The following is a 13,426-nucleotide window of genomic DNA, read 5'->3' as shown; positions in this document are numbered from 1 at the left end:
GTTTTGATGCAGCCACGCTCAGTAGATGATTTTGATCTCAGCTGTAGACGAATAAACTAAACATTTTTCAGAGCAACATGAAGTTGAGGACGCTACGCGTCATGCCTTAGCCCAAAGAGACGCCTGGTACTCCCTGCAGTTGAGTGAATAACACTGAAAGATGAGAAAATACAATCATTTGTATCACGTCGTGTCAAAAATATTCTTACATGTGAGTGTGACAGCCAGCGAAAGGTTGTGTATGGGTAACATGGTGGTGACGATAAGGTGATTATCGAGATTATCTCACGCTAGCGCGGCACGCGGCTCTTCTGTAGCCGTCTGGATTAAACATGTGACTAGCAGCCTTTATGTATTTCAAATTTGGGGGCAGTCGAACAAAATCAATTTCCTTCTTAAAGGAGCGCTGGAAATGGCCAAAAGGACCCTAAAATGTCAGAAAGCAAAGTTAATTGTACTGAGTACAATTGCGTTGCACATATGGAGAGCAGATGTTGCTGGATTCGGTATTTGATGACAACACTGCACACATGGCTATAAGGGAAAAAAGGAAAGAAGAGGATGTTTTTATATTTCAGAAATGAGGACAAAAATGACTTTATTATACAGTGGCACACCAGAAGGAACCGCGCACTGAATTGGGCTGCGGCATTAAAACGTGATGCACAAACTGTTTCGTGCTTTACATTCTATTTAAATATGCTATTACTCTATGATTTGATAACGTACACTTTTATAGCGTGCTAATTTTCCTGATTAAAAAACAAAAAACATGAAAATTTGCTTTTGGGGGAGAGGCCGGAACATTTGAATGCTATGCCCATTCATTTCAATAGGGAACGCTGATTTGAGATACGAGTGTGGCCACGCAACAAAATAAACTCGTATCTCAAGGCGCCAGTGTATACTGCAAAATCCCACAAATAAACGATCGCTGATTACACAGCAATATAGCGAAGATTTTTACACTAAACGAGTACTGCTAGTGATACCGTCCACAAAAAAATCTGTAATGTAGCAAGTCACATGGTACATACACGCTAGCGTTAGCTTACCCCCATTGCAGTGCTTTAATTAGCTGATTAACTCGTGCCTCGCCTCCCTGCTTTCCTCCACCTTTTTGCCTCCACACCAACATCACAAAAATCCAACCTTGACAACGTTTTCTATCTTGTTCCAGACATGTTTGCCAAAAATAAAAAATAACCCTGCCTAAATTTCTCTATGTGGGGAGTGACCCCTTCTGTGTCACCTCATATGAACCCTTTAAGTACAAACAAAAAAAGGAGGAGATGGGGGGGGGGGGGGGGGGGGGGGAGGAAATCATAGCGCTCTCTTCCATTCTTTCTTGCATATGTGTGAGTGTGTGGTATAATGTTATCTAGAATAACAGCTGCCCAGCTTTCCAGGGAAAATGAAGCCGAATGAGAAAAGTCTGCAGGGAAGGAAAGCAAACTGTGCATGTGTGTGTGTGTGTGTGAACGTAACCCGACGCCCGTTTCCTATTTTTGTGCTTCGGCTGAGAAGCGTTAACGGCTTCCATTCTCAGCCCCTTCCCGTATTGCACGTTTGAGAGTACTGCACAATTTAGCTCATTTGGAATCGGGCCGACGTCTTCAGGAAAGGTACCCGTCCGGAAGCACTCAAAACTTTGGAGCTCAAACGCCAGTTCAGCAAGAACCAAAGCATTACGGTCCACATTGCAATGAAGAGCCTTTGGTGTCCTTATGAGAATCACTCAGACAACATGAACATTGTATAAGCGGCTAAACTTTTGCACAAATACCAGTACAAGTCTCTTAAAAAGAGTTTCTTTCTTTTATTGGGTGTACAGTGGCGCCTTGAGATACGAGTGACACCACCAGCGGCACTTTGTCAGATTTCATTTAGTAGATGTTCTTCCCAAAAAGTACGCATCAAGCTGTTTATTGCCACTCTCAGGCAATAACTCAAGGTGACTGTCAAACTCAACATATATACAATAGGAAACTCCATAGGAACACAGGCTAACCATTAGCATCGATGTGGCGCCTAGATGAACCTATACGATTGTCCGGTGCTGCGGGGTTGCAATTGTTAAACCTGTTCAATACTTGCGATCGAAAATCCTTCGCCTTGGTGCTATGCGAGACTATCTGGTTTGGGGCAAGTGGACTTTCGATGAACCTGACATGCACGTTGACAGACATGCTGACCATTAGACCGCCATGCTACCTTGTCTTACATTTCATTTCTAACGGCAAACTGGCCGGCTTAGCATTTGCGCTGCTCTTTACACGCTGCGTGCGTTTGTCTCGTCCCCGTCCACTGTGCCGGGAAGCCATCCCGACATTTTGACCCTGAACTGGATAAGCCGGGGTGGCCGCGGGTTCTCCCTTATCGAATAACAAAAACATGACATTCAGCATTCCAAGATGTGCAACTCGGACTTGGGAACTTGTCAGACGCTTTGACAGAATGTCTGGAACTTTGTGTGCTGGATCAAACTGCCCTCCAACTTTTTTGTCTCAGTCAAGTAGATTTCTGACTTCTTGCCTCATGGCAGGGTAGCATGGGCTTATGGTTCATGGTAATGGTTAACAACCTCACACTCTGCAGGCTTGGGTTTGAATCTCCGCTCTTACCTTTTTTGTGTGTGCAGTTTGCATGTGCTTTGTATGCTTGTTGTTTTTTTTTCTTTTCTGGATACTACCAAAATATGCATGTTAGATTCATTGGAGATACTGCAAGTGCGAATGCTTGTTTGTCTATATGTGCCTTGCAACCAGTCTAAGGTGTACCCCGATTTTGCACACAAAAAAAATAATAATCAGCTGGGATCACCCCAATAAGGACAAGGTTGTTTGTTTATATGTGCCTCAAGATTGATTGAAAAACAGTCCAGGGTGAAAGCGACCCTCCTACTCTTGCCAAAAGTCAGCTGGGATCGCTCCAGCTCACACAAACCCAAACGAGAGAAACAAATTTCAAAAACTTAAAAAAATGGATTGTTCAGCACTCTAAAACGTATCTTGCTTCTCTAGGCACGGTGGTGAGGTCAGGCCCCTGGAGAAAATGGACGGCTTGTCTTGGGACAAGTACTGTCCTGTGTTACCTTGAGCAGACAAGTACAGAGCCTCAGTTGGAATCTCGCGAAATGAATGACAACAGCGTCATTTAAATGCAAACGGTGTTGCCTTTTAACGCAACCGAGGGAAAATAAATGAGTCACTCCTGCCCTCTAGTGGTCTAATGGCAAAATCGACCTTTGCAAAAATAAAAATAAATATAGTAAAATAACGTGCCTGGAAGTGGCTTAATAACAGCTCTGTATATAATTTGGGCTTTTATTGATACTGTGTCTTAAAAAAAAAAAAAAAAAAAAGAGAAAAAAAAACAGATTAAGAAAAAAAAACTGGGCTCGTCCGGGATTTGAACCCGGGACCTCTCGCACCCTAAGCGAGAATCATACCCCTAGACCAACGAGCCACACTTTCGGAACGAAATTTGTATGAGAACAAAGTCAAGCTTGGATGCCTTCCCCACCTGTCAATCTTTTTTCTCTCTCTCCATTTTTCTTGTTGCTTGAATGTCTTAATAAACTTCAGCCCTGATCAAAATGATCTAACATTATAATTAAAAAAAAAAAAGATTTTAACATTGAAAATGTCGGTTTGGTTCCAATATTTGAATGAATTCATGTTTTATTAACCCCTCACACACAAATTATTTTCAAATGGGATGGGCGTGTTTTGTGCGTGTTTATTTTTGGGGACAAGAGGGAAATCTAGACAATGCAAGTAAATAGACACTTTCAAAAAAGTTTCTTTTTTTTTTCATTCATTTTTCATAATATCCAATTATAAAATACAGTAGCGTAGTAGGCCCAAGGGTTTATCAAAAAGGAGGCAATAATAGACTGTATTTAATATTATTGTAAGCCACTGCTACATGATGCACAGTTCAAAAATTAACACTGTTCTTAAAAGAGGCAAATAAAAAAACATACTTAAGTAATGAGTCAATTAAAATGTATTGCTCATAACATTCAAATATAAAAAAACCAAAACCTAAATGTTTGAAAACAAACAGTTGTACTCGATAAAGATAAAGATTTACGTAAATGTTAAATACAACTGAACGGTCCTTAACAAATCTACTGTCTGGGATTAAAAAGAATGACATGATGCAGTTTGAACATTCAATTTAGTGATTGTTTTCGCATATTACTAGAGGGAGCCCGCACTGCTATAGCCACAAAAATGATCCCAACCATTTGCAAGGGCAATTATGTAATATGATGAAAAGATTCTTAGAGTTCCTCTTAGCCAAAGCATTAACATGTTGCATTATTCTATACTCATTATTGAGCGCCTAATAAAAGACAAGCAGCAATCAGGTATGCAAAGACGACGCATTTTATTAGGCAAGGCAACAGGGTCAATAAATTAAGAGATGACATAAAAAGCGAGTTGATCATTACAATGATTATTTGATATTCTATAAACTATATTGGACTTATATTTAAAATATATATGAAAAGTTGATTATTTATTTGTAAAGTCAGCATCACCGCAGGCAGCCAAAGCAGGAAGGGTTGGCGCATATCTCACACGGGTCCGAAGCCATGAGGACGTTCACTAGAAAGGATGACAAATACTCATAATGATAATAATCTCCGTGGGAAAGAGGCTACGGCTAGGAAAATGACACTAGTATAGAATCACTTTTCTAGATTAAATACAAAACGCATTTGAAAGCGGCAACATCTGGTGGGGCATAAATGGCAACAATTTTTCCAATTCAAAGTTTACAAAAAAAAAAACAACATAATTTTCTGAGAATAAATAATTGAATCAATAATATGTATAGTAGCAGTGATAATAATCAAGGTAATCTTACGAGATTGTTTTTGCAATTTATAGGAAAAAAAGGCATCATTTTATGAGTACGTTTCTGTCAGAAAAAAGATCAGAACTTTTCTGGAAAACAGTTTTATTTGACCATAAAGCTGTCAAAATAATATAAAGTCAAAAGTATGAGAATGAAGCGGTAATTTTACCCAAAAAAGTCATAATTTGACAAAAATACAATACTTTTCTAATATTGTTACCAGAATAAAGTTCTAATTTCAGTTTGTTGAGAGCTAGAGTGGGCTAACTCTGCTTTTGTCATTTTGCAAGAGGAGTGCTTTATGCCTATGTGATTTATTTCAAAATGCCAAAAGTGGAGTCGGCCCACTCTCGGTCTGACTGGCTCGAATGATTATTTCCCCCACTGAATATCTGCGTCGATGCGTCGATGTTTACCAAGTCTGGAGAAGACTCCGGCGGGGCCTCGTCCTCGGCACACCGGATAGAAGACCCGCGGCAGGGCGGGGTCGGCGCACACGGCACTCACCGCGCCGCTGCGGGCCGGCCGAGGTCCGACGCGGGGCCCGCCGTCGTCCAGCAGCGCCTTCAGCTGCTTGACCGCCTCCAAGGGGAAGCTCCTGTCCCCGTCCTGGGAGTAGAAGAAGAAAGAGTTCAGGTACAAAAGCATCGGTCATACTTCAGGTGTTTGCTTTGTTTGAATGAGCAAACTCAATAGGTTGTCTCCAAACTTGAAGGTGAGGACCGGACGGCTTGTTTGGACGTGGATCGGAATGTCAAGTGAGATGTTTAATAAAGTCTTGGAACGCACCGTGCAAACATGACTCGCGTGCTTTGTTTTTAGTTCACAGTAACCTTTGGACCTTCTGTTAAATACAACAACACGCAGTATCTCAGTGACCACAACATTAGGTACACCTGAAAATCAATTGTAACATGATGTTTAAGCTCAGTTTTTGCCAATATGGCAGTTATTGGGACATACAGTCTCTTTTTCTTTTTTTTTTTTTTTTTTTTTTAGCATTTTGTTTAAATCATATATATATATATATAATATATATATATATATATATATTTTTTTTTTAATGGATTATGGCTCTGTATCGAATAGCAGCACCATTTGGTGGGGCTTAAATTTTGCAGGGGCTCTGTGGTTGATCAGAAAATTTATAATTTTATGAGAAAAATATCAAATTATTTTATTTTCTTAAAATTTTGCATACATTATTTTATGAGAATGAAGTTTTTTTTTATAGGAAAATATAATTTTATGAGAAAATATGTAATTCTATACGAAAAGATCACCCTCATTCTTTGATGAGAAGAAAGCTGTCATTTGATGAGAAAAATGAATAGAATAAAATAAATTGCAATTTTACAAGAAAAAAGTTACATTTTTCACATTTCTTTTTTTTTTTTTTTACAATTTTAATGAGAATAAAATAGTAATGTTACATGAGGGAAAGCTAAGCCTTCATGATGCAAATGTAATTTTACAAGAAAAAAAGTACAAATTTTACCCAAAAAATTATCCAAAAATCAATCATAAATCTGTCACAATTTGACAAGAAAAATCATTACCAAAAAAAAAAAAAAGAAATCACAAATTTACAGAAAATAATCCTTTCGTTAGACAAAAGTTGTAATTTCCAAGATCCATTTATTATTTTTAATTTTATGAGACTAAATAGTCACATGTGGAAAAGTCACATCTTTATGAGATACTGTAATTGTAATTTTACAAGAACAAATACATAAAAATACATTAATAAAAGCAAATAATCATCAGTTTTCCAGAAAAACATCAGAATTTTACAAATACTACAAAGCAAAATTTACAAAAAAATCCAATATTTTCATATTTCTACAAGATGTTCATAGTATTCCCAAAAAGTATTGATTTATTTTTGTTAGTACAGTTTTTAGGGCAATCCAGGGTTCCCCATTTTGTTCTACATTCCCAATGCAATTGTATCAAATCACAGCTCTGTATGAAATATAAAAAGACTGAAGCCGTACTCACCTTGACCTGCACGCACAAGGCGGTGCCGCACACGCACAGCAGGCAGACCAGCGCGAGCACACTTTTCATGGCGAGACGACGACCACTACGACGCAGAGATGCTTTCGGACGCTGACTTGACTTGTTGGCCTCCCGCAGGGCGGCGCCGATGCTTATAAAAGGCGTGCAAACAACGATTAGCAATGATTGATTTATACGTGGAACGAAGGCGTGTGCGTGTTGACATAACTCATTTGGATCCTCCTCTTTCGTGCTTGAGCGTATTCTAACTACTGCTTTGATGGCGTCTCCGTGTTTGTTCACCCCGTCAATGGGAAGTTTCGCTGTTGACTTGAGCTTCCAAGGGGTCATCGCCATCGTAAATGTCGACCTTCTCGCACACGCACACGCGGTAACTTGGCTGGATGGCGTGTACGTCTTGTGTTTTAACTGCACGGTTTCCGCATGCAAAATGCGCGAGAGAAAATGGCGATGACGCTCGTAAGGCCGACGCGCCTGAAGGCCACACGTACACGCTGGCGCACGGACAGCGATGGGAAGATGACTTTGGAGATGAAGTCGGAAGCGGCATTGAGCTGTTATGCTGCACGCAAATGCAGAAGTGAAGTTAGCCCCGTGGGAGCTTTTAAATCCAGATGAAAAACCATTGTTTTGTTCTCATGCCTATGATGGAGCATTTTAGAGTTGTTCCTTTTCTTGAATGTTCTTGCGCTGTAGGTCTGTAGTACTTTTCATCTCTTTGTTTTCAAATGCTTTTACCTTCCCCTTTATTTTGTCCTTTCCCCTGTCTTTGAAAACACTTCCAATCATGCAAAGCACCTTGCGGATGAAATCCGCTATAGAAATCAATTTGCCTCGCTTTGCATAACAAACAATGTCTTGAAGGAACTTGTCAGATGCACAATAAGGTGCAGTAATGGCAAAATGAATTTGAATAGATGAAAAAGTGTACACGGTAATTGCATTGTGCGATTGAACGTAGCCAGAGTTGGTTATCATGATTATTACGGAACGCTCCACGTTGGCTGAGATGCGCTTGAATTCTCATTGAATAATTGAATACATACATTATATTTCAATAGAAAACAGGCATGCAGGTGTCGTCTGCGTTTCGACTAGAAGTCGATTCTGATTCTGATTCTGATTCTGATTCTGAATCCGATGAGCATTTTTCGGTGCACCCGAGCAACGAACATAAAGCGGACACTTGGTGCATTGCAGGGCATATTGTTAAAGAATATTCTAAAATTCTACTTTTGTGTGTGAAAGTTCTTCTTGTGCTTTTTAAAAAAACAAAAACAATTATTAATGTATTCATCAAATTATCGGTACATCAAAGAAACATGCAAAAGAAGGGTTAAAATAGGTCACCACGGCAACGGCAAGCTCCTACATTGTGGAGCTTGACCCATGAAAATAAAAGAAAAAAATTGTTTTAAAATAATTTTAAAATGTGAGGAAAAAAGAGATACCATTTCCTTACATGCCTTAATAATGTTGATTTTTTTTTCAAATGTAATTTTACATTTTTTTGTTAATATTATTGCGACCTGCTATATTTTTGACCATAGATGGAAGCGAAAACATGTTTATCAGTGTGCGTGAGTGCGTGTTGAAGGGACGTGTCAAGAGAGCGCAAACATTTCCTTTGAGAAAACGTTTTCGTTCATGTTTATTCATCTTTTGAAACACACACACACACACACACGTGTACGTGACTTGCAATGCACACATTTTTTATTCCAAACAATAAGATAGAAGAGAATGTTTAAATAGGTACACAAAGCATGGTTGGATAGAAATGTAACAAATACAATTTCAAATATAAAACCAATGGCAAAAAACAAAAAAAAAAGGTGGCAAAGGCTTTTTCTTTTTTTTTTTTTTTTTTTTTTTCAGTAACAGCTTGCGCTTAGAAACTTTATTTTGATTTCTGTTCTCCTGCTGGTATTTTTGTTGTTGTTGTTCATTCAGAAATGGCAACAACAAAAAAAAAAGAAAAGAAAAAAAAAAAAAGCCTGTTTGCAGTTCCGGCTTAGCAGCCGGTGCAGGCAGCAAAGGCGCAAATCTCGCAGACGTCAAGCGGCACCACGGCTGCAACAAAAGGAGGACGGTTAGTGTCGACATTAGCATCCACAGGCACATCTCAATGAATCATCTTATCGTGGAAAAGGTCCTTTTTTCCTCGTTCAATTCAAAAAGTGAATCTCGCACACAGAGTGATATAATTCTTATTATTTTTTGGTGCGGAGTGGTTAGCACGTTTGCTTCGCAGTCCTGGGTTCTGAGTTCAAATCCCAGCTCCTGTGTGGGGTTGGCATGTTCTCCCTCCCCCGAACCTGAACTGTACTACTGCAAATAACTTTCTCTGACCATATTGTCATTTGTCGAGATGCGAGGACGAGCGACGATGACGCTCACCGAGTCTGGCGAGTGAGGCCGACGCCCCCTTCTGCTTGCACAGGGGCAGCAGCTCCTGGGGCAGCGTGGGGTCCTCGCACATGGACGGCGAGCCGGGCCCGCAGCCGCGGGTTCTGCGGCGGCGTCTTGACGCTCTCGAACATCTCCTGGAGCCTCTTGACGGCCTCCAGAGAGAAGGACAGGCCGTTCTCCTTTGAGGGAGAAGAACTTTGAGGTCCCGCTACCTACTGAGGATGTCCATCAATCTCGGGGTCTCGCTTACCTCCACCTGCACGGCCTCGGAGCTCCGGCCCAAGACCACGACCAGGAGAGCGACGCATGCGAGTGTGACCTTCATTGCTGCGATTGCTGATCTGGCCGGTGTCTGCTTGTTCCTCCAGGTGCGAGCCTCCTTTTTAAACATCCTGGCGTGGTCACGTGACCGGAGGTGCGGCCAATGGGAGCAAAGTTTTCTCACAGGTTAATGAGTAGCGCTGCGGTTCTTACGAGCCGTAAATGTGAATCTATCATAAATCCCGATCTGTCCGATTAACTTCCAGCGCCCGACGCTGGCTAGAGAACGCCTCCCGTGTCAATAATGTCTCATCCAGTTGCGCATTTTGGGCGTCAAAGCACAAAGCGTGTAGTTTATGGCGGGTTTCACCCCCTTAACTACTGTAACTGAGTCGGACAAACTTTTATTTACCTACCTACTTTCACTGCACACTGTTCGATTGATCGTGCGAATCAAACTTTCCTTTATCATTGCTGCGAACAAAAAGGGTGTGCGGTTCATTTTCTCTTTGGTAAACTAAAATGTGGTTTCAAACTGAATTGTTGGAGAAATTGATGAATCTCATTCATTTCCACGCGTAGAAAAACCATCAATGCTGACAATTTAGATTGTAGGGAAAAAGAAGCCACAAGTCAATTGGTGATGAGTAAAAAAAACAGGGCGTCACTTCCTTGCAGTCGTGACTACTTCCCGCAACAATGCAGAAAGGAAGACGATGTGTGTATGAGTACATGTATAGGACTGGACCTCAACACTGATAACACGGTGCAATAGGGAAGAAATAGCTAGTCGTTAAAGAGATTAGCCGGTATTAGCTCAGTGATTCACGACCCACCCATGCAGACGGGTGCAAGTATGTTGAAGTGCACCGAACGACCGCGACGGGACTGCGTTGAAAGGCCGAAGAGGAAATTCAAGTCTTGACAACGCAGTGAAGTGACACACGCTCATATCTTCTATAGCTCCATGTTTTGCTCTTTTCACATTGCTGGAACCGGATTGCAATTTACTAAAAGAAGCATAATTAGAGGTCACTTTCTTCGACATAGCGTACTGCAGCGAAATGAAAACTGTATTCTAATTCCAAAAAAATAAGGTGTAGGTGTCTGTGGGTTGTCGTAGTGGATATGCGTCACTTGAAATGAACATGGAAATCCACAGTCAAAAAACAAATAGCGGCTTTAAATCAGAATTTCACACTTGGCAGGCTACTCTGAATTTTTAGTGTCATTGAATGTCAAACATGTCGAAGTCGAAGTCAAAGAAGAAGAAGAAGAAGAAGAAGAAGAGGTGGAAAGCGGGTTCTTCGGCAGAAAGAGAAGAGGAAAACACAGAGCCTAGAACTGAATGTGGGGACTTTGAATGTTGGGACTATGACAGGAAAATCTCAGGATGATGATGTAAGGATGATGAGGATGGAGCTGCCAGGCAAGAGAGCGAGAGGAAGACCAAAGAGAAGGTTGATGGATGTCGTGAGGGAAGACATGAGGGCAGTCGGTGTTCGAGAGGAGGATGCAGGAGATAGGCTCTCATGGAAAAGGATGACGCGCTGTGGCCACCCCTAACGGGACAAGCCCAAAGGAAAAGAAGAAGAAGAAGAAGAAGAAGAAGAATGTCAAACATGATCCAAGTTGTGCCCTGCAAAGTCAACCGAAAATTCTGCAATCTGCATGCCAGGCCACTAGTTGGCGATGTCACATTGTAAAGACATTTCCAAACTTTTGCGTACCGCGGAACCCCGCGACTCGTAAACTCGTTTTTTGTCAGTGTCAAAACGTTTGATCACATTCGCTGAAGTGGTTCTCGGACTCGGGCTGACAGAGTCTTTAAACAGTTTACGCTGAAGATAAATATCGCAACGAGTAAATCATCAGCCACATGATTACATGATAATTACACACCACATGAAGTATGTCAAGAGGCACCAACTTGTTCTCATCGGATACTTTCGACACGGTCGTGAAGCTCTTCTTTTTTTTTTTTTTTTTTTTTTTTTTACGGTCACGTCTGAAGCTATAAAGTTGACAAACTCAAAACGCGTTATATCATAGCCATAAAAAGATGATTTAATTCTCACAAATGGCAACCTTTCTCACCCCAAAAAATTACAATAAACCAAAAAACCTTCATTATCAATATAAAAAATACTAGCACTATGCAAAAAGTACACAATATGTAAGAGGGAACAGTATTAACTTAAGAACAGCGGAAAAAGTCTAAATGCTGAGTCGAGTTCTATGCACCGTTAACAGCATTTCAAAGTCTACTCGTAGAAACCAAAGCCTCAAGTTGTGACTTTTAACGAGGCGAGGATGAGCCTGGCAATAAAAAGTCAATTTTGCAACATTTCTGGGTTAGGTAACTGTATTATGCAATACAAAATGGCTGGCTCACAGACACATTTTGCTAGAGAAACTGCATAGGTGTGACTAACTTATCTACCGTGCAGTGTCTTTCCAGTTACTCATTAGGCATTGAACAGGTTAATACACGTGTGGTTTTAATGTGCGTATTACAATGTGGTAAACAAGTCAATAGGAATGTATTACAATGTCCAATAATCGGTCCGTGGAGTTGCGTGTAACAATCGCGCACACTCGCATGGCACTAACACTTACTCTGACTTGGAGTCAATTTATGCCTTTTAATTATCAGCAGGTGCGTTCCGTGTGGGAAAGAGGCAACGGGAGGTGACGTCGTCAATTGATGGACTCGTCTTAGCCGCGCGCGAAGCAGCTCATGCGCGAGACAATGCAAACCTAAGGGAAGGTTGCCCAAGGGTGCCCTTGAGAAGCGGAAAAAGTTACAACTCCCCGAAGAAACACGAGTCAATCATGTTTGCTACAGACAAAGACAAAAAACAGTCAGAAACCTGGAAATCATCGGAAATACTATACTCTATATCATTGAATTTCCACACAATCTATTCTCCTTGTGACAATTATGAAATTATGAATTTGAAACATGAAGCTTTCTTTAAAACCCTAACAGTCCTCAATTTAACAACAGAATATATATATTTCAAAAAATCAACAAATAGCAGTAAGAACATACTATTGAAAAGCAGACTATGGAAAAAAAAAAACCAGAAGCATTGATAACAGTCCACTCCATCTGCTTTTTTTTTATATTTAGTGTTGTAAAATTGTGTTTTTTATAGACAAACGTCAGCAAAAAAAATAATTGTTCTAGGTCAACCGGCCTTTGCAAATGTGTTCAAATACTCTCTGTCACGTCATCCCATAAAACACACTAAATCTTTCATCCTTCTGCCGTTGCCAGTAAAAACAGCGAATCGTCCCGCTTACAAGCGCAGCAGCCGAAACCAGACAAAGCGGTCAAGGTCGGTTTATGGGATGTGAACCGGCCGGTCTGCGTTCTCATACGACCGCGTTCATATTTTAATGCTTTTATGGAGGCAACAAAACACACACTCCTTGGCTTGTTGGATTTTCACACAGGCCTGCATTGTATTTGCCTGCACTGTAAATCATCATTTCCGCACTCCCTTTTGTACGTCAGGAGCATATTTCCAATCCACCAATAAATGCACACCTGAATGCTGGAAGAATCAACTTTCTCTCTTTTTTTCTTTTTTAGGGCTGTTTTGGGGTGTTCAGGTCAAAGCGCCAGCCATCTTTTTACCAAGGAACTATGTTGGAGTGAGTTGAGGAGCTTCTTTTACGCAAAAGTAGGGATTTACCGCCATCTTGTGGCAACTATAGGCAAGTAAAAACCTTTTTGGAGGGAGGGGGCGTCAATATTAAAACCGGTCAACTTCGTCTTGATGTGAAGAGACTCACCTCCCGAGCGCATTGCCTGGACAGTCAATATGTTTTGGCGACCTGGAATAGCTGA

The 13,426-nt window shown here is 40.8% G+C and overlaps 2 protein-coding genes and 1 non-coding gene across 3 annotated transcripts; all 3 read right to left on the bottom strand.

Moving 5' to 3' along the window:
- Positions 1-3,396: 3,396 nt before the first annotated feature.
- On the bottom strand, positions 3,397-3,468 carry trnap-agg (transfer RNA proline (anticodon AGG)). Its single transcript has one exon. It is a non-coding gene; the product is annotated as a tRNA-Pro (tRNA).
- Positions 3,469-4,374: 906 nt separating this feature from the next.
- Positions 4,375-7,019, bottom strand: LOC133483742 (guanylate cyclase activator 2B-like). The gene is made up of 3 exons (XM_061785396.1): positions 6,874-7,019; positions 5,289-5,481; positions 4,375-4,619 (listed from the first exon to the last, which is right to left on the bottom strand). Exons 1-3 carry the CDS (start codon positions 6,940-6,942, stop codon positions 4,549-4,551), a joined length of 333 nt encoding a protein of 110 aa, XP_061641380.1. The 5' UTR covers positions 6,943-7,019; the 3' UTR covers positions 4,375-4,548.
- A 1,509-nt stretch (positions 7,020-8,528) lies between these two features.
- Positions 8,529-9,712, bottom strand: si:ch211-220m17.5 (guanylin family protein). Its single transcript, XM_061785861.1, is given in 4 exon segments — positions 8,529-8,967; positions 9,295-9,395; positions 9,397-9,485; positions 9,557-9,712. Coding segments are annotated over 4 exon segments (390 nt in total). The 5' UTR covers positions 9,698-9,712; the 3' UTR covers positions 8,529-8,908.
- Positions 9,713-13,426: the final 3,714 nt, after the last annotated feature.

The sequence above is a fragment of the Phyllopteryx taeniolatus genome, chromosome 9 (assembly GCF_024500385.1).
Source record: "Phyllopteryx taeniolatus isolate TA_2022b chromosome 9, UOR_Ptae_1.2, whole genome shotgun sequence".
Taxonomy (NCBI): domain Eukaryota; kingdom Metazoa; phylum Chordata; class Actinopteri; order Syngnathiformes; family Syngnathidae; genus Phyllopteryx; species Phyllopteryx taeniolatus.
This window is presented reverse-complemented; position numbering and strand designations above follow the sequence as displayed.

Bases quoted from the DNA above. Each gene is read 5' to 3' on its own strand.
- LOC133483742 (XM_061785396.1), bottom strand. From the start codon at position 6,942: ATGAAAAGTGTGCTCGCGCTGGTCTGCCTGCTGTGCGTGTGCGGCACC. The intron at 5,482-6,873 runs GTGAGTACGGCT...TTCTACTCCCAG, and splicing joins CCTTGTGCGTGCAGGTCAAG to GACGGGGACAGGAGCTTCCC. The intron at 4,620-5,288 runs GTAAACATCGAC...CATCCTTTCTAG, and splicing joins CGGAGTCTTCTCCAGACTTG to TGAACGTCCTCATGGCTTCG.